The sequence below is a fragment of the Saccopteryx bilineata genome, chromosome 1, assembly GCF_036850765.1.
Source record: "Saccopteryx bilineata isolate mSacBil1 chromosome 1, mSacBil1_pri_phased_curated, whole genome shotgun sequence".
NCBI classification, from domain to species: Eukaryota; Metazoa; Chordata; class Mammalia; order Chiroptera; family Emballonuridae; genus Saccopteryx; species Saccopteryx bilineata.
This window is the reverse complement of record NC_089490.1, coordinates 349,200,072-349,223,819: the sequence shown is the minus strand read 5'-3', so window position 1 is coordinate 349,223,819 and position 23,748 is coordinate 349,200,072. Positions and strand designations below refer to the sequence as shown.

The 23,748-nt window shown below is 54.3% G+C and overlaps 1 protein-coding gene across 7 annotated transcripts in view; it reads right to left on the bottom strand.

The window, feature by feature from the left end:
- Nucleotides 1-1,922: 1,922 nt before the first annotated feature.
- NUMA1 (nuclear mitotic apparatus protein 1) overlaps nucleotides 1,923-23,748 on the bottom strand; it is a 99,361-nt gene continuing 77,535 nt past the window's right edge. For 6 of the 7 annotated variants that reach the window (XM_066250615.1, XM_066250611.1, XM_066250613.1 and 3 more), the window contains exons 6-26: nucleotides 23,578-23,658; nucleotides 21,825-21,912; nucleotides 19,690-19,801; nucleotides 18,630-18,787; nucleotides 18,270-18,387; nucleotides 18,067-18,184; nucleotides 16,657-16,797; nucleotides 15,617-15,736; nucleotides 12,062-15,457; nucleotides 11,572-11,613; nucleotides 10,012-10,080; nucleotides 8,288-8,407; nucleotides 7,927-8,145; nucleotides 7,650-7,807; nucleotides 5,972-6,218; nucleotides 4,934-5,162; nucleotides 4,199-4,335; nucleotides 3,627-3,800; nucleotides 3,288-3,404; nucleotides 2,980-3,201; nucleotides 1,923-2,629 (exon numbers count right to left, since the gene is read on the bottom strand). In XM_066250615.1, the coding sequence (XP_066106712.1) occupies nucleotides 2,618-2,629; nucleotides 2,980-3,201; nucleotides 3,288-3,404; nucleotides 3,627-3,800; nucleotides 4,199-4,335; nucleotides 4,934-5,162; nucleotides 5,972-6,218; nucleotides 7,650-7,807; nucleotides 7,927-8,145; nucleotides 8,288-8,407; nucleotides 10,012-10,080; nucleotides 11,572-11,613; nucleotides 12,062-15,457; nucleotides 15,617-15,736; nucleotides 16,657-16,797; nucleotides 18,067-18,184; nucleotides 18,270-18,387; nucleotides 18,630-18,787; nucleotides 19,690-19,801; nucleotides 21,825-21,912; nucleotides 23,578-23,658 (6,078 nt within the window). In that variant the 3' untranslated portion in view covers nucleotides 1,923-2,617. The remainder of the gene's footprint in view (nucleotides 2,630-2,979; nucleotides 3,202-3,287; nucleotides 3,405-3,626; nucleotides 3,801-4,198; nucleotides 4,336-4,933; nucleotides 5,163-5,971; nucleotides 6,219-7,649; nucleotides 7,808-7,926; nucleotides 8,146-8,287; nucleotides 8,408-10,011; nucleotides 10,081-11,571; nucleotides 11,614-12,061; nucleotides 15,458-15,616; nucleotides 15,737-16,656; nucleotides 16,798-18,066; nucleotides 18,185-18,269; nucleotides 18,388-18,629; nucleotides 18,788-19,689; nucleotides 19,802-21,824; nucleotides 21,913-23,577; nucleotides 23,659-23,748) is intronic. The other variant, XM_066250616.1, reaches the window with a different exon arrangement.

The window sequence follows — 23,748 nt, the reverse complement described above, 5'->3', positions numbered from 1 at the left end:
CCCCAGAGCCCGGGCCATCTTTGCTCCAATGGAGCCTCGGCTGCGGGAGGGGAAGAGAGAGACAGAGAGGAAGAAGAGGGGGAAGGGTGGAGAAGCAGATGGGCGCTTCTCCTGTGTGCCCTGGCCGGGAATCGAACCCGGGACTTCTGCACGCCAGGCCGACGCTCTACCACTGAGCCAACCAGCCAGGGCAAACTTCATTTTCTTAACTGTCACAGCAACCACCACCCTTATAAGGCAGCAGCCAACATCGAGGCAAGACCCTCTACCAGCAAAGAAGTTACAACTCAAAAGAAGGAAATCTTACCTTTTGTAACAGCAAGGATGGACCTGGAGATTATTATGCTAAGTGAGATAAACCAGTCAGAGAAAGATAAATACCATATGATTTCACTTCTGTGCGGAACCTAATGAATAAAATTAATAAAATAGAATCGGACTCATAGGGAGAACAGACTGACAACTATCAGTGGGGATGGGGTAGGGGTGGGGCAGGTGAAAAAGGGGAAGGGATTAAGCAAAAAAAGAAACAACTTATAAACACAGACAACAGTGAGAGGATTGCAGAAGGGAAAGGGTGGTGGGGAAGGGAGAGGGTAGAGGGGGATAGACGGTGATGGAGGGAGACTTGACTTGGGGTGGTGAACACAGTATATAGATGTATTGTAGAATTGTGCACCTGAAACCTGTATAATTTTACTAACCAATGTCACCCTAAGAAGTTTAATAAAAAAAACAACCAGCCTGGCCAGTGGTGGTATAGTGCATAGAGCGTTCCCTTGGGACGCTGAGGACCCAGGTTCAATACCCTGAGGTCACTGGTTTCAGCACAGGCTTGCCAGCCTGAGTGGGAGGTCATCCACATGGCCCCAAGGTCGCTGGCTTGAGCAAGGGATTGCTGGCTAGGCTTGAGGCCCCTCCCCCCGCCCCTGGTCAAGGCACATATGAGAAACAATGAATGAACAATTAAAGTGATGCAAGTTGATGCTTCTCATCTCCCAAGGGGGAAAAAAAAAAGATGGTGGATAGCATTTTTTAGCTATGATAAAATTTCCTAATTCATGTACATTGGTTATTAGACATGCTATTGCACTTAATAGACTACAGTATAGTGTAAACTTTAAACTTTTTTTTTTTTTTAAAGAGAGGGAGAGAGATGAGAAGCATCAACTCAGTTGCACCACCTTAGTTGTTCGTTAATTGCTTTCTCATACGTGCCTTGACTGGGCCTTCAGCAGACCGAGTAAACCCTTGCTCAAGCCAGCGACCTTGGGCTTTAAGCCAGTGACCTTTGGGCTCAAGCAGTGACCTTGGGGTTTCGAACTTGGTACCCTCAATGTCCTGGGTTAACGCTCTATCCACCACACCACCACGTCAGGCTGTAAATGAAACTTTTATATGCACCAAGAAACACAAACTTGTATAACTTGCTTTATTGCAATATTCACTTTATTGTAGTGATCTTAAACACGCAGTATCTCTAAGCTGTACCTGTATATATATTTTTTCTTTCCCTTTAATAGACTGTCCCAGGGAAGGGAGATGGGCAAACACTGCTTCTGATCCCCCGCTGTACCTGTCATACCCAGCAGAAGCCACAGTGGGCATTCATGAATGACTTTTCAGTGGCAGCATGCCGACATCTCGGTCACTCCCGCTCACAGAATGCGGCCCATTCTAGGAGGGACTATGGGAAGAGGGACTGCCGCTCAGAAGCAAAGGCAAAACCAGATTCAGGGGACACAGGCCCTCAGAGAAGGACAGCCCATTATGTTCCACCAGCAGAGGCCAGAAATGGAGTGAGAAGACCCTTGGGCCCCAGAAAGGCCGGAGAAGGGACCTGGAAGAGGCAGGTGGTCTGGAAGACTGCTGCTGCTCAGAGCCCGCGTTTCCCTTCTCCCACAGATCAGGCAGCTCAGCAGTCAAGGGAGAAAAATAGACTTTATTTACAGGTAATAACATTTAGAAAAGATCCATCCCTGGCCCTTAAAAACCTTCCCATCAATCCAAATCCCACCCCAATACAAGTCTAGGGAAGGTGTGGGGTGAGCTGCCACTGAAGGCGGCCCCCATCCCCCCGCTGGCCTAGTTGTCCTGGAAAAGAACATTCTCTGGACAACTGTGTCCCTGGGTGGATGGGAGCACCTGGGGTGGGGTGCTCCCACTAGGTCAATGCCCAGTCCTGGACTTTAAGAGCAAGGGCCACTGCTAGGCCTAGCCACCAGGAACAGCAGGAACCAGGGCCTGCTCCTCCAATGGTCCCTTCTAGATCCAGAGGCTGTGGTGGCCTGGCTGGGCCTCAGGACCCAGCCACTCAAAGCCAGCCTCAAATCTCACTGCGATGGAGAAGTTACTTTGCTTTGCAAAAACATCAGGAGGCAAGGTAGGGAGAAGACCCAGACTGTCCAGGCTCCAGACCAACTCTGAAGACACATCTGTTCACCTAGTGAAGGCTCTGGCAAAGGTCCAGGTACCAGGCTAAGGTGTGCCAGGCATCACTGTCTCTAGGGGTGTGGCCGCTGTTGGCCTGGAAGCTGAGAAGGCACTGAGCAGGACAGTAGAGGACCGGGGAGGGCAGCATCAGGGACACAAGAGGCCGTTCACTGGCACTGGCCCTTCAGTGCTTTGCCTGAAAGAGAGAAACAGAGTCACTTGGCTGGGCGAGACCGGTGAAGTCAGCCTGCAGCAGCTGGCGTGCCCTCCTGCTCACGGAGCCCGGGACCAGGATCCCTCCCATGGTGTGGCCCTGGACAGACACACCTTCAGGTTACTAGTTGCTGGAGGTGTCTAAGCAGCTCTGGACTTTCTCAGTGGCAATGGAGTTGTCTGTCTCCTCTCCTCAATAATAAGCAGCTAACCAAGACAGGGAGCACCCGCTTAGCCCCCCGCCCCCTTTGGCTTAGCCTGGCCCTGCCCCGGAGGCCGCCCCATGCTTCCACAGGTTCCTGCGTGGAGCCCCGCCCTCCTGTCTGCCTCCACCTTGCCCTTGGCCCGAGGAGCGGCAGCGGCGGCAGCGATGGCGGCAGCAGTGGCGGCGCTGGCTGTGGTGGTGGCGATGCGAGGCGAGCGGCGGGTCCCACTGCGGGTGTTGGGGGAGGTCTGGGGCAGGGCTTTCTTCGAGGCTCCCCTCCGCAGGAGGCTGTTCCCCAGCTTCTTGGGGGTGTTGAGGATGCTGAAGGCCATGGACTGGCGGCGGTCAGCCTGTGGGGAGGGCTGTCAGACGGGGCCCGCTGCTGGCTTCCCCGGGCCTCTGCCGCGCTCGTGTTTCCCTTCAGCCCCCAACTAACCTTCTTCACAACAGCTGGAGCTGCTTTCTTCTGGGCCTCCGCAGAGCTCTGTCTGCGCACTTCGTGTCGGTCCCGGGGAGTCATGGGACGAGGGAAACAGCTGGTGGGCTTCTTAGACTATGGGGAAGAGCCCAATGAGGCAGAAATCAGCAAGAGGACTGCACGTCCAGAGGCAGTGTCTCAGCTGAGTGGACCCTGTAAGTGGACTGTCCAACCAGCAGCGCCCCACCCCCACCCCCAGAGCCAGGCGCCGCCCCTTTAATCCACCTTTCAAACTTGGTGAGCTGGGCCTGATCTGGCAGGCTGTGAGAGTAAAACGTAGGAGCCAATGCAGCCTACCTCAGGGGTCCCAGGGCCCTGGTGGGGCTCTAAGGAGACCCGTTTGCGCTGCCGGGTGGTGATGCCAGTACCCTCAGCTATCTGGGCTGGCTGCATGCTGGCTCGGCGCAGGGTCTCCTGGGGGTCACCAGTCTTCATCTCCTCGTCAGTGATGGTAGCCAGGCTCAGGGAGGGCTGTGTGGGGAGGAAGAAGTGGTCAGTGGGCCCACGCTGTCTCGAGATGAAGCAGGTCTGCCCCAGGCTCTCTTCCCTGGCCTGGCACATGGAACAGCTGGAGCCTTCCGATTGCAAAAGGCCTCCCTCCCTGTTGTCTCCCCTGCACGTGGCCATAGAAAAGCAGTCCCAAGCAGACCTCTACGAGCTCCTGCCACCCACTGACCTCACCCCCGAGCTCCCTCCCTGCCCGCTGTTCTGACTAGAAGCATCTCGTCGCTCTCCTCAGGAGGCCAGAGATGCTTCATTCAGGGAGCTATTCCTTGGGCTAGGCCAGCAAGTGGCACTGGGCTGGAGTGCCTAGGAGGAGGCGGTGAGGCAGCGTGGGCAGGTCCTGTGCAGGCGGCCCCAGAGCTCACCCTGGACTCAAGGGGATAGCAGGTCTTGAGGTGCGGGGGGCAGACTCGATTGCGCTGCTGCAGCTCTGCGATGCGATTCCAGTCACCCAGCTGCTCGGGCTCGTCCTGGCAAGTGCCCATGTAGAAGCTGTTCCTTCCTGGGGGGGACAGGGAAGTTGGGGCAAGCAGGGCTGGAAGGCCAGCAAGAGTGAGGGAGGAGGCAGCAGGTTGCCCACTGGCCCTGGCCTGTCGCCAGCCTCTGCTGCCACCACTCCTGTCCACCTGCCCCATGGACTTCCAGCCCAGCAGCCCACTCCTGCTCTGCTCACAGCTGCAGACACAGAAGCACGGCTCACAGGCCATTTCTACCATGGGGGCTGGCTCACTGCACTCTTCCTGGAGAGGTCAAGAGGTCAGATGAAGAGGTTCTGATATCAAAAGAAAGTACTTGAAGGCAAGGAATTAATACCCAAAGGGTCCCTAAAGGGCAAGCGCCTCCAAGAAGAATCTGAGGATAAAACACTGGCAGCTTGGCCCTCTGGCGGCCCCTCACCACCTAAGAGGGGCAGGAAGGACTCTGACAGTCGGGCTCCCAGGCCCAGTGTGTGGGCATTTCCGATTCCCCCTTGCTGCCCTGAGACTGCAGGAGGGTAGCCAGGAAGTCAGGCCCGGGGTTTTTAAATGCCTGTCCTTTCCCTGTGTGAGGACATGCTTCCAGTCTGATGTTTGGGTAGGGCCAGGGACCAGTACCCTCACCTGGAGGTGCCCCACTGGACACCCCGGCCTGAGAGCGGCGGGCGGAGCTGCGGGTGGTGGGCCGGTAGCCAGGCAGGCTGAACAAAGCCGAGTTGCCATCTTCGGGGGAGCCCAGGCGGGCCAGAGACTGGGCTGAGGAGGTGGCCCTCGGGCCGGCCTGGGAAGCAGGGGCAGACTGCGTGCTATAGAAGGATGAGTTGGCGCTGTCTGGCTCTTCCACATCTGGCTTCTGGAAGAAAATATGAATTTTTTGTGGTGGGGTGGAGTGGGCGCCCTGACATTCTATAAAGAAGCCTCCTGCTGTTCCCCTTCCGGAAGCCCCTCAGATCCTGTGGCATGGCTGATGCGTTCCCACGCTGATGGGCGAGGGTTCTTAGCTAGACCCCTGCAAGAAATGGGTCTTGCCACCAGAATCCTGCACAAGGTGCTGAGGGTATCTAGAATTCTTTCTACCCATCTTCCCACTGAGTCGATTAACAATGCTTTGAAGGAAGGAAGGCAGAGTACCAGACTGTTTTAGAAGGGAGGTGCAAAGAAACGAAGTGTCTAGGCCAAAGGTCAAACAGCTAGCAAGTGGGAGGCCAGGGCTGGAACCACGTCTCTCCTGAAGTAGCCAGGCTCATCCCACGGCCTCTGCATCCCCCAGCCCATGCTTGCCAGGGTCCTGATCATCTTTTAGTTTCTCCAACTTCTCCATAGCAGAGGGCACCCCACACACAGAGGTGTCCCCTGCTGCACCAAAGGCACCTCTCCTCTCCTCCCTAACCCGAATATGGAAACGAGGGCCAGAGCCCCCAAAGCCCCCAAGCTGTGCAGGGTCAGTGCTGCACTTACAGTCAGCAGACGGGCATCCACCTGCAGCCCTGCCCTTTTCTACAAAGTAGGCCCAAGATCCTTCTCAGACTCAGCTTTCCCGTCAGTAAGATAGGGACTGGTCAGCCTGGCCGGCCTCTCCACACTGTTCCGAGGACCCAACGGAAAGATACCCCTGAGAAGACCTGGGCAGTACTGCCTGGAGCCCCACTCCCAGAGCCTGACCTTGGTCATGGTGATGTTGATGATCTGCGTGGTACGTCGACGAGCAGAGCGGGTCTTCCGGCCCGAGTCCAGGAAGCCGTCCCCCAGGGAGTCCAGGCTGCTCTCCAGTGGGGGCTGACCCCGAGCAGGGGTGGGGGTAAAGTACAGGCTTTCCAGAGATTCTACCTTGGGGGGCAGGCGCTGGGAGGTGGGCGAAGCTGGCTCTCCAGAGATGCTGGTGCCATCTGGCTGGGTATGAGGCAGCCTGCTACAGAAAAGAAACCTGCTGAGGTGCCATTCCTGGAGCTAGAAAGCATTTTGTCGGTCCCTTCACTCCACAGTGACCAATTCATGCATTCATTATAAGCAGACCAGGTCAGCATCTCCTTCTCCGAACAGGCAGCGGTACCGAGGAGTGCCCTGGACCTGCGCCCGCCCTTCAGTGCCTGCCCGTCTCTGCTGAGCCGTCCACCCCCATGGCCCTTTGAACTCCTCAATACTGGCACCTCCCAGCTCTCTGCCTTAACTCAGACCCTGCTCTCCAGGCCCATAAAGCCCCTGCCCCAGACATCTCCCAGGGCCCCCACACAAGGAGCATGTCCCAAACTAAACCCATCTGTCTGTTCCTTCTCCCGTGTCTCCTGGTTCAGCGAGTGGGAGCAGCCTCCACTCAGGCTGCCAGGCAGGGACATGGGCGCAATCCTGCCACTTCCCTTTCCTACCAAACCCAACTGGTAAGTCTCCTTACTAGACCCCACTGAGCTCTCACGTCCCCCCTGGTCTGCCTCGTCCCCTCTCACCTAGACTGACAGCGGCCTCTGAGAGACGCACCTGAGTGGTGACAGACAAGCACTCGAGCCGGGCTGGCAGGCTCAAGCCCCGCTCTGCACTGCGGGAGCTCATGCACGTGACTGCCTGTCTACGCCCCAGTTTCATCTGTTAAATGAATTACTGTTTTCATAACGGTGTTTGACACATGTAAGTGTTGTTAAAATAAAAACCTCTGTTTTGCCAGACCAGGCGGTGGCGCAGTCAACAGAGCGTTGGACTAGGATGCAGAGGACCCAGGTTCAAAACCCTGAGGATGTTGGCTTGAATGTGGGGTCACTGGCTTGAGCCCAAAGGTTGCTGGCTTGAGCAAGGGGTCACTCGTTCTGCTGTAGACCCCCGGTCAAGGCACATCTGAGAAAGCAATCAATGAACTAAGGTGCCGCAACAAAGACTTGATGCTTCTCATCTCTCTCCCTCCCTGTCTGTCCCTCTTTCTGTCCTTCTGTCTCTCTCACTAAAAAACAAACAAAAAAACCCAAATATGTTTCCAGTCTCACCTTAACACTGGCTCTAAAGATAAGCTAAGATACAGACCAGACCACGCACTCAAACCCCTCCAAGCGCCAGCCTCCATCACCGGGGCGTCCAGCGGGCACTCCCAACTCCACTGTCCAGCCAGCCTGGCTCTCTCTTGGCCTTTGCTCTCACTGCTCTCTTCTGTCCACTGGGTACACACACCTACGGCTTCTTTCAGGACTCAGAACAGGTGTGACACCCTTTATGAAGCGTTTTTATTCTTCTAGGAATGAACTTCCAGAGGGCAAAGGGACCACACCTCATTAATCTCACAGCCCCAGTGCCCAGGGAACAGCCTGATAAACAGGAGGCTCTCGGACAAAAGGCTGAGGGAGGACGTGTGCCTCCTGACCTGGTGACAGTGAGTGGGGTCCCCTCCTCACAGCTCAGATCAAGGCTGTCGATGCTCAAGTCCAGCTGAGGCTTAGCCTGGTGCTCCCGGCTCTTCAAGGCGTCAGTTGCCACCTGAAACTTGCCCAGGTCTCGAAGCTGTTGGTCAGCATGGGCAACCTGGGAAGCAGAGGGCCAGGGAGAGTGGAGGTGGAGAGAAGCAGAAGGCAGGGTGCTTAGGAGAGGAGGGCACAGGCGTCCATTAGGACAGGTGTAAGTCTGTCCAGCCAGACACTCACCTGTGCCTCCAGGCTGCGCACCTGGGCAGCCAGCTGGCGGCAGGTCTGCTCAGTCTCCTTGCTCTTCAGCCCAGCCTGCTGCAGCTCCCGACTCAGCCGTTCGGCTTCGGCCCTCAGCTCCTTGTTTTCCTTCTGCAGCTGCTCCAAGCCCCGCAGCTGCTCCTGCAGTTCTTGGTTCTGCTGCTTCTTGGCATCATAATGGGTCTTGGCTTTCTCCATCTGTGTGGGCAAGTGGGTGGGCGGGGGGTGGGGAAGGGGTGAAGGACATGGGGGTGGGGGAAGGGGAGAGGAGGGGCGCAGGAGGGGGGGTAGTGGGGGACGGCAGGAGGGAGGGCATGGGGGCCAGGACTGGGCTCCTCACCTGCAGCTTATAGTGCTCAGCTGCCTGCTCCTTCTGGCTCAGCTGGGCCTGCAGCTCATTCAGCTGGGCCTGGAGGCGTTGGGCCTCTTGCTGGCTCTCCCCTCCCTGAGCCTGGAAGGCCTATGATGTGGAATGATGTGGAAGGCTGATCAGGGCAGCTGATCTGGCTGCTCTACCCAGATCCACTGACTTGCCCTAGCTCTTGGGCCACATGGCATTTCCAGATTCCTGCTATTCTCTCAGAAGAAATCCTACCCACTCCCCATCAATTCCAGCATACTGAAACACCACACACCTTTTCAAGGTCCACAGCCTGCAGGAGCAGTCCTGTCCAGCTCATGCCATTTCTGGCAGAGCTCTGACAGCCTGATCTTTGAGATCAAGCCCAGACTAGCTCATTCTCTCCGTAAGCACACAGTCCGTCTCCCCAAGGCGGGAGGAAACTGATGCTCTCACCTGGGTGCAAAGCACGAAGCTAGGCACTTGAGATGTGAGCTCTCAGGACATGTGAACTCATTTCTCCTCAAGGCGACTCTGGGAAATAACTTTATCTCCACTTCAGAGTTGAAGAAATTGAGCACAGAGACTTAAGTTGACCAGCCAGAGTCACAGTGACTAAAATAGCAGAGTAAGAGCTGAACCTTGGTACACCTGACTCCGAAGCCTGTGTGGCCTCATTTATGATGCTGGCACCGCCTCCTTTTCAGACCACAGACTCCTTGGGAACAGGGCCTGTGTCTGACTCTGTCTACCTGCAGTGGCAGCAAGTGTTTAGTGTGTAGTCGACAATGGACAGGATCGCCTGGCCTTACCTCTCCTCTATCTCCTAGCACCGGGAAGGCCCCAGAGGAGTATAACAAGCATCTTTATCACAATCATGACATGGTGGAGCACATGGAAGTTAGCTGAACAGATGAAGTTCTCAGCCCCCAGCAACTCCCGTGACCCACCAGGGCTTTAGCAAGTCCCAGGGCCACTGTGCCCAATTCCTTTGCTCCTAGCTAAAAGCTATGAAGCCTAGACTGCAAAACAGCCAACATTAAACCAAAGGTAACATTGTTTGAAGCACTAAGAATATTAAACTGCATTATAATATTATGTCATTGATACTCTAGACCAGCACATCCAACAGAACTCTCCACAATGATGGCAATGTTCTGTGTCTTCCCTGTACAATATGGTTGCCACGAGCCACATGTAGTTACTGAGCAGAAGAAACGTAACTAGTGTGACTGAGGAACTAAAATTTTAATTTGATTATAATTAATTTAAATTTAAATAACCACACATGGTTAGTGGCAGCTGTAATGCACAGCAAAGGTCTGAGGCAGTGGTTCTCAACCTTTCTAATGCCGTGACCCCGCAATACAGTCCTCATGTTGCGGTGACCCCAAACCAAAAAATAATTTTGGTGGCTACTTCATAACTGTAATTTTGCTACAGTTATGATTCGGAATGTAAATACCTGATATGCATTATGTATTTTCCGATGGCTTTAGGCGACCCCGCTGGGGTCGCGACCCACAGGTTGAGAACCGCTGGTCTGAGGGATAGAAGCCACTCTGGTCTTCCCTTCAGAGCTCCCAGAAGGCACATGCAGGGCATTCCTCAGGCACAGACAGGTCTCCTAAGGCTGCCTGGCCCCCAGTGTACCGCTCCGGCCTCCCCGCAACCACCCCAGCCCGACGGCTTAGGGAGCACCTTCCCTCTGCCATCTGTCCCACCTTCAGCTTCTGCTGCTGCACTTTGCTGGCTTGGTCGTGGTCAGCTAACTTCTTACTCAGCTCTTCCATCTGTGGCAGGGGAGGGAAAAGGAGAGGGAAGACTCAGGAGGCCTTCTCCTGGATGTCCAAGCAAATTATGGGGTTTCCCAGACCAGTCCCCAGTATTTTTAGAAAAGAAAAAAAAAGGGTCCTTTCTCTGGCATCCAATTAGGGGACATCCTGTGGCCCAGGCTGGTTGGCAGGACCTCAGTGAGGCAACCCAACACACGGGTGCTGCCAGAGCCACCTGCCTGTGCTCACCTCCACCCCCAGCCTGAAGGGACAGAGGCCTGCAGCCACTGGATCAATGGAATCGACTCTGGGGAGCTGACACCACCACCCTACTGTTGCTGCTGCTATTCCCAGGCACGAGCTCCCTGGGCGGGGAACAGGAACAGGGGACCTAGCCTTGAACTCGTTCAATACCCACCCCTCCTCCTACCAGAAACGACCAGTGCAAAAGCCCACAGCTGATCAGTCCTCTTCCCAACGTCCACAGGCTGTTAGGGCTGGTGCTAGCAGTGTGGTTAGCACGGGGGTCAGACTGCTGGGAAAGGGAGCAGGAGCAGCCCACGTCTGAGCCCACCCCACTCCCACTCCCACAGAAAGGAAGAGCGAGGGGAGGGAGGGAGGAAGGGGAGCATCACAGCCACAAGCGCTCCTGGCTCCGGCAGGCATTCCAGGAGCTCAAGCATGATCAACAAAGGTGAGAGGCAACGGCTCCATTGCTAACTGTTTGTATTCTGTTCAGTGGTCAATCTTGGGCTCCTTGAAGAAGGTGATGGGAGGAAAGGAAGGCCTAATTCCTCTGCAGGCCTGGCATGACTCGGTAGGAGGGCTGGCGGAGAAAGGACACTCCCGCTAACTACCGGCTTGACAGCCTTACCATCTAGGGTAGCACAGAGACCCCTGTGAGAGCAAGGCAGCCAGTATGCCCTCCTCCGGCAGGCAGAGGGCCCCTCTGCTCCTCTCAGCCGTGCCTTCCTTCTCCTAGACATCTCTATTTCATGCTCAGGGTTTAGGCCCAAAGGGTCATCACCCATCAGCAGGCATCCCAAGCCCACAACCTCCCCTAACCTGTGAGGGACGCCTTGCTTGTCACCTTTACGGAGTCTGGGAAACCAGGGGGCTGTGTTAAACAAGGCCCCGGGTCATTCTGCTAGCTCTCATTGAGGACCTAAACTTGGAACAGGACTTGGAGATTTAGGAATCCCAAGAACTGGCTGTTCCTGATTCAGATACGGGAAAGATGAAGCCTACTCTGCCCCTCGTCCCTGACAGGCAGATGTGAAAGTGCAGAGAGGTGGAGAGGCCGACCTGGGACGGGTGGGATGAGGCCTGAGAGGGGCCCAGCACACCGCACTCCTGGGCAGCCTGGGCCTGGACTCCGTGGCTCGCCCCTGCCCCCTTCACAAACAGTTCACAAACAGGAGCTGGCACAGGCAAGCTGCAGCTGGGGTCATGCAGCAAAACTTGTCACCGCTTAAGCAGCCAGCGTTTAGCAAGGACCCCAGGCATTACCTGCTTAGTTTGCTCTCTCTGAAATACCTCTAGCTGTTCCACCTGTGCACGGGGGAGGAGCAATGGAGACAGAGTGAGATGGGGGCCCGAGGCACTCACTGTCAGGCTGCGGATCGGATACCCCCCTCCCCTTAAGGAACCAGACTACGGGTAATTTTTCAAATGCCAGTCCGGCTCACTCTAGTCCCCAGGGGCTCTTGGTAACTCCACTGCACCTCACAATGTGCCTCTGGAATGGGCGATGGCCTTTACATCTGACTCTCCAAGGGACAGAGTCTTCAGGGAAAGTGAGGCTACTGATATTTCCATTAGGACAAAGGGGGCAACAGACTTGAACTCTGCCAGCCACCTCGCCTCCTCTGCCACCCAGTGTGAGGGGGAGACAAGATACTCTGTAATAGTGTGGGAGCCTGAGGCCCTGAGATACAGAGGGAGTAACACCCCCTCTTTCAGGTGCAATCTTTAGAGGTGTCACTGAGCTGGGTCTTACCTGGGCAGTGAGTTTCTGCCTCTCTTCCTGGAACCGCTGTCTCTCCTCCAGAACCTTCACCTTGGCAGCCTCATACTTAGCAGTGATCACCTCCAGCTCCCGGGCAGTGCTCTGTGCTTCCCGCTGCATCTCGGTCAGACGGGCTTCGGCGTCAGCACGCACAGTCGCCAGCTCTTGGTCATATTTCTCCCGGGCCTGATCCAGCTCCACCTCCAGAAACTGCCTGCCGAGGTTGGCCCTCTCACCCAGGCCCCGGTTCTCCTCAGCCAGCAGGCCATGAGCCTCCTTCAACATGCTCAGCTGTTCTGCGTAGCTGGCCTTCTCTGCCCGCAGCTGCTGGGCCGCTCGCTCTTGCTCTGCCACCTTCTGCCGTAGGGGCATCAGTTCCCCAAGCTCCCGCTGGGCCCGCATCAGCTCTACTCGCAGCCCGCCAGCTGCCTGCTTGCTCTGCTCCAGCTCCTCTCGATGGCGTTTCTCAGCAGCCGCCTGCTCCGCCTGCAGCTGCTGGCACAGGTGCTTGGCGGGCAGCAGCTCACTCACCAGGGCCTGCGTGCTGGTGTGCTCAAGCTGCAGGGCAGAGAGGGCTTGCTCCTTCTGGAAGAATTTCTCCTGCCATGCCTTTAATTCTTGGCCCAGCTCCTCTGCTCGCTCTGCCTGTGAGGCCAGCTCCTGTCGAAGGCTCTCGGAAGCCACCCGCTGTTTCTCGGCCTCCTCCCGGAGAGTCCGGACCTCCTCGCGCAGAGCGGAGCTGCGCTCCGCGGCTCTGGCACTGCTGCTGGCTGTCTCTGCCTGGAGCAGACGCAGCCTCTCCTCCAGCTTCTGGCTCTTCTCGGACTCAGCTACAACAAGCCGCTTCAACTCCTTGCTCTCACCCTCCTTCTCCAGGACCTGGCGATTCAGGATAGAAACCTCCTCCTCCAAGCTGCTGATGAGGCTGTTTTTTCTCTCAGCCTCCTGCTGGCTCCGGGCCACCTGGGACTTCCACTCCTCCTCAGCCTTGCCTTGGTCCTGGGCCTTGGTGCGCAGGGCGGCCAGCTCCCTCTGTGCTGAGGCTAAGGTGTCCTGACTGTGCCTCAGCTCCAGGGCCTTCTCCTCTAACTGGCCCCGAAGAGCCTCCAGGGCAGCTGTCCGCTCCATCTGGGAGGCACGCTCAGACTCGAGGCTGCGCTCCAGGCCAGCGGCCCTCTCCTGATGCTCCCGGCACTGCTGCTCCAGTCTGCTCACCTCCGCTCGCAGAGCTTCCAGGTCGGAGACTTTTCGCTTGGTCTTTCCATTAGCCTCAGACTGGGCTCCTGACCCAGAAGTGTCTTCACCACTGGCCGTCCCTAGCGACTGCTGGTGCTCTTCCTTCTTGGCCAGCTTTTTCTTTAGTTGCTCCACAGTTTGCTGAAGCTCCCTCAGCTCTGTTCTTTGGGCTGCCTCCTGACCACGAAGCTTGGTCAGTTCCTGGTCCTTCCCATCCTTTTCCCTCAGCGCATGGGCCAGTGCATCTTGCACGGCAGCGAACTCCACACGCTGCTCATTGAGGGCGTTCTGCAGCCGCATCTCAAGCTCTGCCTTGGCGGCCTTCTCCAGGACAAGGTCAGCTTGGGCTCGGCCCCGCTCCTGGGTCAGCCGGGCCACCTCCCGCTCCTGCTGCCCACGCTCCTCCTGCTGCTGCCCCTGGCTCTCCATCAGCGCAGCCCGCAGCTTCTCCAGCTCATTGCCCATTTGCTCTGCCTCCCGCTCCATGGCCTGCAGTGCAGCCTGTGTGCTGCAAAACGGACGTCCCTGCTGCTCTTCCGGCCACTCGGATTCTCTGTCCCCTGCCTTTGCAGGCTCCTTGGGTAGCTCATGAGAGGGTGTTTCTTGCGGCTCACCTGCCTTGCGCACCAAGGCCTCCAGGCGGGCCACCTCCTTGCTGGTGGCAGCCAGCTTCTCTTTCAAAGTGGAGAGGTCATCTGCAAGTTTCTGGGCCCTGACCTCCTTCTCCTGGACCTGCTGGTGGGCTCTGGCCAGGCTGGCATGGAGCTGGGCTAGCTCACTCTGCTGCCGGCTGATCTGGATCTCACTGTGGGCCTCTATGCCTGCCACCTTCTCCTTTGCCTCCTGCAATTCCTGGCGGGCCTTCTCACATTCCTCCTTCAGGGTTATCAGCTGTTCCTGGAACATGGCACCATACTGGGCCTCCTCTTGCTGGCTATCCTCATACCGCTCACGCCAGGTGGCCACCTCCTTGGCAAGCTGCTCACACTCACTCTCAGCCTCACGCTGGGAAGCTACAGCCTCTGCCAGCTCCCGCCGCAGGGCTTCCGTCTCAGCCCGATGAGCCTCCCCAAGCTGCTGTAACCGAGCCTCCAGCCCCTTGCGTCCAGCCTTCTCTTCTTCCAGCTCCTTCCGGCCCTGCTTATGCTGCTCCACCAGGCTTCGGGTCTCCGCCTCTAGCTTGGAGATACGACGCTGCTGCTCTTCCAGAGCGTCTGCGGCCCTGCGCTTCTCCTCTTCCAGGCTGCCCTTAGTGATCTTCAAGGACTCCTCAAGGGCCCGGACCTGCTCCTGGAGCTGGTTCTTCTCCTGAGCTACCCTTTCTCTCTCAGCTGCTTTCTGTTGCTCAGACCTCAGCTGGGCCTCTAGCTCTGCCACCTGGGCCTGGGTCTCACACTGCTCCTGGTGGGCTCTCTTGACGCAGGCATGGAGTTTCTCCACCTCTTGGCTCAGCTCTGCTTTCTCCTGCTGGGCCTGTGTTGCTGAGGTCTGGGCACTGTCCCGGGCGTCATTAGCAGTCTGAAGTTGCTGTTGCAGGACCTCTAGCTTGGCAGCCTTCTCCTTTTCTAATGCTTCTACTTGCTGGAGGGCCAAATCCCTCTCCCTTAAGGAGGCTTCCCGCTCCTCAGCAGCAGTGGCCAGCTGCTGGGCGTGATCTTGCCTGGTGGCCTCCAGCTCTTTGGTGGCTTCCTCCAACTGCTGCTCCTTCTGCTTCAGGCTGGTGCTCAGCAGCTCCACCTGGTGGCGGAGGCCCTGGGAGGCTTGTTCATGCTGCTGGAGGGTCTGTGCTAGCTGGGCCTGATCCTTTTTGGTCTGCAGCTTCAGGCCAGCCAGTTCTTGATCCTGCTGTTGGAGAGTGGCATTGAGGGTGGTGAGCTCAGAGGTCAGAGTGGCCACCTGAGCAGAGAGCTGGGACCCCTGAGCCTGGGAGGCCTGCTCCAGTTCTTCCTTGGCCTGGCTGATGTTGGATAGGGAGCTCTGAAGCTCGGCAATCAGGCCAGCTAGCTGCTGCTTTTCTTCTTCAAAGTGACCCCGCTCAGCAAGCAGTTTGGCCTCCTGCTGACCCTGCTCAGACTCCAGTGTCTCCACCCTGGCTTGGAGCTGGATGTTTTCCGCAGCAAGAGTGGCTGTCTCTTGCTTCAAGGTTTCCAGCTGGTGAGACAGAGACAAACTGGAATCAGTATGACTCCTCAGTCACCATGGCGCCTCTGGGAACTGAAGGGTCATCAGGAACCTGAACATGCTGATCATGGGCCCACACCACCCCAGCACACAGCAATGTGTCTTACAGCTGCACTTGCTCACTCCTACCTGCAAGACATCACCCAGCACCTCACCCTTCTGGGGTGGGTTCTCCTGCAGCTGGGCCAAGTGTTCTTCCAGCTGTGAAAGTTTCCCCTGAAGGATTTCATTCTTCTCTTCAAGGCATTTCTGGGAGTAAAAAAGAGTCCCGAGTGAACAGAGGAGAAACAGGCACTGGATGACCCCATAAGCCCTTGTGAACATCAACAAGACGTAGGACCCTATCACCTGTTACTAAGATCTGCTTTTGCCCTCAGCTAGAACATGGACCTGGGACCATAAGACCTGACTTTCTAGCCCTAGGTCCAGGGCTGAACTGAGTCATGTGACCTGCTAATTTCTTCTCTGTTACTTGAAATTTCCTTATTGTATATCCTTCCTCAGAGGAGTCTGATCTTCCAGATTATCCACCCAACTGTAAAACATACTCTGCCTCTCTGGGCAGCAGCAGCAGCAGCAGCAACACCAGCCACAGCACCAGCCCTCCTTCCCTGGCTACTCACTAAGCACCAAGAGACCAGGTACTGTGTTGGGTGCGTCTCTGAATTTCTAATCCACACAGCAGACTGGGAAGGTAGCTATTACTGTTCCTCTTTTACAGAGCAAGAATCTGAAGCTCAGATGTTGTGTCTTGCCCCAGGGCTACATTGTTAAGAAAAGGCAGAGTTGAGTTGCTAATAACACCAATAATAATAGCAACCCATTCACTGAAAGCTTACCTCGCACCACACAAAGTGTTAAGTGCTTTCTATGTATCTTACAATGGCTGATGAGGCAGCTACTCGTTCTTTTTCCCATTTTCACGAAAAGATGCTTAGAGAGAAGATCGAGTAACTAGTCCAAAATCCACACCTTGTAAATAGCAGAGACAGGATTCAAAGGTGTGTTGGACTTATAAGCCCACAATTTTTCCATTATAGCACACTATGAAATCTTGAACAGAAGTCAGCTTAATTCCCAAAGGCCCAAAATAAGAGAGCAGCAAATGGAATTCAATGTTGAACATGCGGTAAGATAGTGTCCCTGACACCCCAAAGCAGAGGGTTCACCTTGTCCTGCAGGGCTGTGCTGAACTCCTTCTCAAAACGGGCCTGTTTCTCCACCCACTCCTGAGTGGCTTTGTTGTGTTCCTCTGTCAGGTCATTGAGGGCACCCTGCAGCTGCTGTAGGTGACTGGCAAACTCACGCAGCTGGGAAGGAAAATGGGAAGCCCCATCACTCAGGATCAAAACGGGCACCACCCCTGCTGTTTGCTCCTTGAACTCCAGGAGCTAGATGCCTCTGATGATCTTTCCCACCCGCCTCAAGCCAATCACAATGAATCACATCCTTAACTCACAACTACAAATCAAAATTTAGAGCCACCCAGCCTGACCTGTGGTGGTTCAGTGGATAAGGCGTCGACCTGGAACGCTGAGGTCACTGGTTCGAAGTCCCATGCTTGCATGGTCAAGGCACACATGAGAAGCAACTACTAGAGTTGATGCTTTCATTTCCTCCCCCCCCCCTCCAGGCCCATTGCTGCCTTTCTCTCTTTCCTATCTCTTAAAAAAAAAAATGCCTGACCAGATGGTGGAGCAGTGGATGAAGCATCAGCCTGGGATGCTGAGGACCCAGGACTGAAACCCCGAGGTCGCCAGATTGAGCACGAGTCGCTGGCTTGAGTGTGGGATCATAGATATAACCCAAGGTCCCTGGCTTGAGCAAGTGGTCTCTGGCTCAGCTGGAGCCCCCCAGTCAAGCCACATATGAGAAAGCAATCAATGAACTACTAAGGTGTCGCAACGAAGAATCAATGTTTCTCAACTCTTTCCCTTCCGGTCTCTCTGCTCCTGTCTGTCCTTCTCTCCCTCTCTCCAAAAAAGAAAAAAAGAAAAAGAAATCAATAAGTAAAATCTTTTAAAAAATTTTAGCCTGACCAGGCGGTGGCGCAGTGGATAGAGCGTTGGACTGGGATGCGGAAGGACCCAGGTTCGAGACCCCGAGGTCGCCAGCTTGAGCGCGGGCTCATCTGGTTTGAGCAAAGCTCACCAGCTTGAGCCCAAGGTCGCTGGCTTGAGCAAGGGGTCACTCGGTCTGCTGAAGGCCTGCGGTCAAGGCACATATGAGGAAGCAATCAATGAGCAACTAAGGTGTCGCAACGAAAAACTAATGATTGATGCTTCTCATCTCTTTCCGTTTCTGTCTGTCTGTCCCTGTCTATCCCTCTCTCTGATACTCTCTCTGTCTCTGTAAAATAAAAAAAAATAAAAATTTAAAAAATTTTAAAAAAAGAGCCACCCAGTCAATGGCAACAGCCAATCATGGGACAAGGAAAGGGGCAAAGTATGTAGGTCTTTGGAGAGACAAAAGCACAGGTCAGGTAAACTGTCTCCTGGGAACCCTCTCTTGGGGAATTGTCTAAAAAACTCAACCCCAAGGGGCCTCCAGGTGGAGGCAAGACCCCCTCCCCCACTCACCTTAAAGGAAAGGTCCCCATTCTCCTCAGAAAGCTGGTTAATCTTGCGATCCATCTGGTTCTTCTCTGTCTTCAGGTCCTGGCACTGCTTCAAAGTTTCATGGAGCCGCATGGTGAGGCTGTGCAGGAGGGAGGAGCAGTGATTATACCCCCCATGGGTGCAGGACGGGGCGGGAGCTGGGAAGGCAGGCAGAGATACTCTACCTCTCATTCTTGCCGCGGAGCTCCTCCAGCTCCCTGGGCTCCGGTGGGCCAGCTGCCTGCTTCTCATTCAGCAGAGCCAGGCGGTCAATGCGTTGCTGCATCATGGCTATCTGTGCATCTGGCCCAGAGGGGAGGGGAGAAGGCAGTCAGCACAGGGCTGAGGGGAGGCGGGAGAACAGGGAAGCATGCAATCTAAGGGAAAGTGAGGCTGGAGGCCAGGAGAGAAGCAGCTTCCAGGAGGCCAGAAGCGGACAACACAGGAGGCAGCGGGCCCCTTCCTCAGCCAGGCCCACCGCTTCCTCGGATGGCAATCCTGGATGCTGCCCACTCATACACCTCTGCTCTGGGCCAGGCACCCACCCCTCTCCGTGAGGAGCTTGCGGTTCTCAGCCAGCTCCAGCTCCAGCTCGTCTCTATTATTTCTCTCATCCGCAAGCTGCTTCTTCAGCCGTCTCATCTGGAATTGTGGGGTCTGTAGGATGTCACCCATGGGGGAAGCTGGAGAACCTGAGAGGAAGCTGAGGAAAGAGATGGCCCAGATGCCATGATCAGAGTCTGAGACATGAGGCCTGAAGTGACCAGCAAAAAGCAGGAATGGGAAGAACTGGTTGGGAGGCCTGAACACCTCTGTCTGCAGTGCCACCTCATGTCTCAACACATGACCTTTAGGAAATCTTTCTCCTTTCTCCAAGCCAAATAAAAGGGGGAGTGGGGGCATGCATTCTCCTAGCCTCTGCAGAGCTACACTGAGAAAAGGGACTTTAGTATAATCAAGAAAGAAAGGAGGCCCTGGCCGGTTGGCTCAGTGGTAGAGCGTCGGCCTGGTGTGCGGGGGACCTGGGTTCAATTCCTGGCCAGGGCACATAGGAGAAGCGCCCATTTGCTTCTCCACCCCCCACCCCCTCCTTCCTCTCTGTCTCTCTCTTCCCCTCCCACAGCCAAGGCTCCATTGGAGCAAAGATGGCCCGGGCGCTGGGGATGGCTCCTTGGCCTCTGCCCCAGGCGCTAGAGTGGCTCTGGTCGCGGCAAAGCAACACCCCGGAGGGGCAGAGCATCGCCCCCTGGTGGGCAGAGCGTCGCACCCCTGGTGGGCTTGCCGGGTGGATCCCGGTCGGGCGCATGCGGGAGTCTGTCTGACTGTCTCTCCCTGTTTCCAGCTTCAGAAAAATACAAAAAAAAAAAAAGAAAGAAAGAAAGGAATTCTGTAAACAGGGGACAGCCTTTGAGAGAGGTCATCTACCCAAGACAGATTCCAGCCACTTCCCCATATCAGAACTGCAGCAGTGAGGACACCCAGCTCCACAGGGTGCTGTAAGCACTCTGATGATGGAAGGGCTGCTCCACAGCTTAGTCTCTAGGTTGGAGGAAATTAAGGAAAGGATGTTGAGTCCCTGTCACTGGAAAGAGGCTCAGCACATACTTGTTCCCACTGGAAGAGGCAATCTTCTGTAGCTCTAGAAAGCGAACCTCCCTCCTGGCCTGGTGGCTGGGTGGGGAGAGCTCTTCAGAGATGGCGCTGGAAGGATCAGGAGCTGGGGGAAGGAGCAGACATACCACAGAGATTAGTGAGAGGGTGAAGAGTTGCGTCCTTACACAGTTTGAGAACTTGCCTTAGTAGTGGGAGTGAATCCAGACACTTACATGTAAGCTACAGATGGTGGCCACTGGGCAGAACCTAAGCAGGATTTCCTCTCAGCCCCAACAACCTCTTGGAGAGCCACTGGCCTCCTTCTGAATTCCTCTATTCTGAAGTCTTATGCTGCCAATTAATCTTTCTCAAAACCTTCTCTTCCCTGACCGGTGGTGGTGTAATGGATAGAGCGTTGACCTGGGACACCGAGGTCCGTTTCGAAACCCTAAGGTCGCTGGCTTGAGCGCAGGCTCATCTGGCTTGAATGCCACCGGCTTGAATGTAGGATCATTGACATAATCCCACGGTCACTAACTTGAGCCCAAGGATCACTAACTTGAAGCTCAGGGTCGCTGGCTTGAGCAAAGGGTCATTGGGACAGCTGGAGTCCCCTCATTGCCCCCCCATCAAGGCACACATGAGAAGCGATCAGTAAACAACTAAAGTGCCGCAACTATGAGCTGAAGCTTCTCACCTCTCTCCATTCTTGTCTCCCAAGGACAAACAAACAAAAGCTTCTCTTTCCCTGGCTCCCATGACACTTTCACATGATTCTCCTACTTTTCAATCCTCACTCTTATTAGTCTCTCTCATCTTCTCCTCCCTCCTCCACCCTCTAAGACCCCAGAGTTCAGACGAGGCCTCCCTGCTCTGCCCATAGTGCCCACAGCTCCAGTGGCCAACCATACACTGACCTGAAAACCCATAATCTGGCCCAGAGCTTTTCCTCTCACATTTCCAACATCACATGAAGGGCTCATGAACATCAAATTCAGCAGCGGGACAAGAACTTGCCTGGACTCAAGTCTTACATCCTATCACCAGGAGCTGCCTCTTCATCAGAAGACAGGTAGAGCCGTTACTCTTTCTGTACTTCCAGCAAGACATTTGGTAGATTTGGCTACTCTAGCACTTAGTCCTTATTATGCTTACTGGTTTATGTATCTGTGTTCCCACCTAGAACAAGAGCTTCATGAGGGAGAAAAACCATCTTTTAAGACTGTGTACTCCTAGCCTGACCTGTGGTGGCGCAGTGGATAAAGCGTCGACCTGGAAATGCTGAGGTCACCGGTTTGAAACCCTGGGCTTGCCTGGTCAAGGCACATATGGGAGTTGACGCTTCCAGCTCCTCCCCCCTTCTCTCTCTCTGTTTCTCTCCCTCTCTCTCTCCTCTCTAAAAATGAATAAATAAAATAAAATAAATAAAAATAAAAATGCAAGGTATAATTTAAATAAATAAATAAATAAAATAAAAGACTGTGTACTCCTGCCTGACCAAGCGGTGGCGCAGTGGATAGAGCGCTGGACTGAGATGCGGAGGACCGAGGTTCGAGACCCCAAGGTCACCAGCTTGAGCACGGGCTCATCTGGTTTGAGCAAAGCTCACCAGCTTGGACTCAAGGTCACTGGCTTGAGCAAGGGGTTACTTGGTCTGCTGAAGGCCCACGGTCAAGGCACATATGAAAAAGCAATCAATGAACAACTAAGGTGTCGCAACAAAAAACTGATGATTGATGCTTCTCATCTCTCTCTGTTTCTGTCTGTCTGTCCCTATCTGTCCCTCTCTCTGACTCTCTCTCTCTCTGTCACTGTGTAAAAAAAAAAAAAAGACTGTATACTCTGTGTACTCCTAGCTTCTAAACCTGGAGTAATGATTGTTTAAAAAAATAAAAAACAAAAGAAGTATGTTTGTGGGGATATGTGTGTTGGGGGTGGGGAGTGGTCAAGGAGAACCTAACAGCGGAAGTGGCCATTTATAAAAAAAGTCCTGCTTGGTTGTTGCCAGGCAGCTAGAAGAGTTCTGTAGGAACTCGGATGATGGCAACAGGGCCCAGAAACAATGCCCCACTGCACTTAACAACTCAGGATCCTAGTAGAACCCAGCTCAGAGAGGAGGGAAATCCTCAGAAGTGGTCTCTATTTACCTTTTTGCAAGAAGCTCTCTAGGTCCTCATTCAGATTTAGTCCATCTTCATGGTCCAGCACAAATTTGAGAATTTGAGCTAACTCAGCCTAGGCCACAGAGAGAAAGAGCAACACTTAGCTGTTAGGGAGACCTGACAGTGCCAGCCCCAGGGGCCTATTCTTCCTCTAAGAGCTGGAAGTCCAGGGTCCAGCAGAGGACATTATACCAGAGATGCACTCATCCCACTTGCTCCCACCCCCTCTTCTCCCCTAAAGATATACCCGAGTCAGACAGAATTTCTAACGGACTTTACTCCTGACCACAAGAGAACAGAACAGGCAAGGAGAGTAATGTGCTCAGAAAGCTCTAATATAACAATGTTGGCCTCTTTCAGCTGTCCTTCACTACTGTTCTCTGTCAGGGTGAGCGCGCTCACCATAGCGCTCACCCATAGCTCATCCAGTAGCTCAGCTATAAAATCTTCCCTTCTCTATCTAAATTCCAAAGCTACAGAGTAGGTTTAATTTTCTTGGCCAACTCTGCTGTAGTTCCTTAATCTTCTAGACTTTCTTCCTACCAGGTCTATGACCATCCTGGAGCAGAGAAAAGGTTGAAGGGAGGAAGGAGCCACCTACTCCTTCTATGCCACTACAACCCCAACCCCAACCCCAAGATGAGCCATAAGCTCCGTGAGCGTGAAATGGGATGATTCAACACTTCTACCACTACCTGAAAGGCCACAGGTCTCTGGACACTGCCCCATCAGTCACCTACATTATTCACTCTGGCATCCCAGATGCTTCTGCTCTGGGAAATAAAGAACAGTTGCTAGCCTGACTGGTAGTGGCACAGCGGATAGAGTGTTGACCTGGGACACTGAGGTCCCAAGTTTGAAATCCCAAGGTCACCAGCTTGAGTGTGGGCTCACCCAGCTTAAGCGCAGGCTCACTGGCTTGAGCGTGGGATCATAGAGACAATTCCATGGTCGCTGGATGGAGCCCAAAGCCCCACTGGCTTGGGCCAAAGGTCGCTGGCTTGAGCAAGGGGTCACTAGCTCAGCTTGAGCCCCCAGTCAAGGTACGTGTAAGAAGCAATCAATGAACAACCAAAGTGATGCAACTATAAGTTGATGCCCTGCTCATCTCTCTCCTTTCCTGTCTCTCATGCTAAAAAAAATAAATAAATAACAGTTGCTTATTCAGGAACCTCTATGTCAGATAGTTCCGGAAAACAAGTCTATTCCCTATATGACGAAGTACATGTACCAGCTTCTCTGCACTTAGGACCATGTAGAGGAGGGGAGACAAGGTAGCCACTCTGAGCCAGACTGTATGGTGGACAAAGACATACTCTCTCTCACTAACCCTTTCTGCTACAGCAAAACAGGAATAGATGGAGTGAAAATTTATGTAAAAAATATACACATACACACACAGGAACACACACGCACAGGAATACACACATGAAGAGAGAATAATTTCTATGCAGCATCCGAACACAGTACAGTTTCAGGTATAGTTAAATATGAAAAAAAAAAAGGTTGGGAGTATATCCTTTAAAAGTTAGCAGTTATCTCTGGGAATGGGATTATTTGCAACTGTTATTTCCTTCTTTGTCCCTTTTAATATTTTCCAGACTTTCTACAATGAATGGCTGTAACTACTGTAACATAATTTTTAAAAAGAACAATATATGCTGTTCAAAGAAAATAGATAGGGTGAGGTGAAATGCAGGCTAGGCCCGCTAGGTGGAGTGGAGGCACAAGGGCTTACCTGAATCTTATATTCCAATTGTTCCCAATCCCTGGGACTTTTGGAGCTCACGGTGGACTGGTATAAGAGCAACATGGTTATCTAGAAGCCAAACAGGAGGCAGTCACTGAGCAGGGCCTCTCTTCTCATTGCCCCACCCTTCCCCCAGGCTATTCTGGGGACTCTGAATAT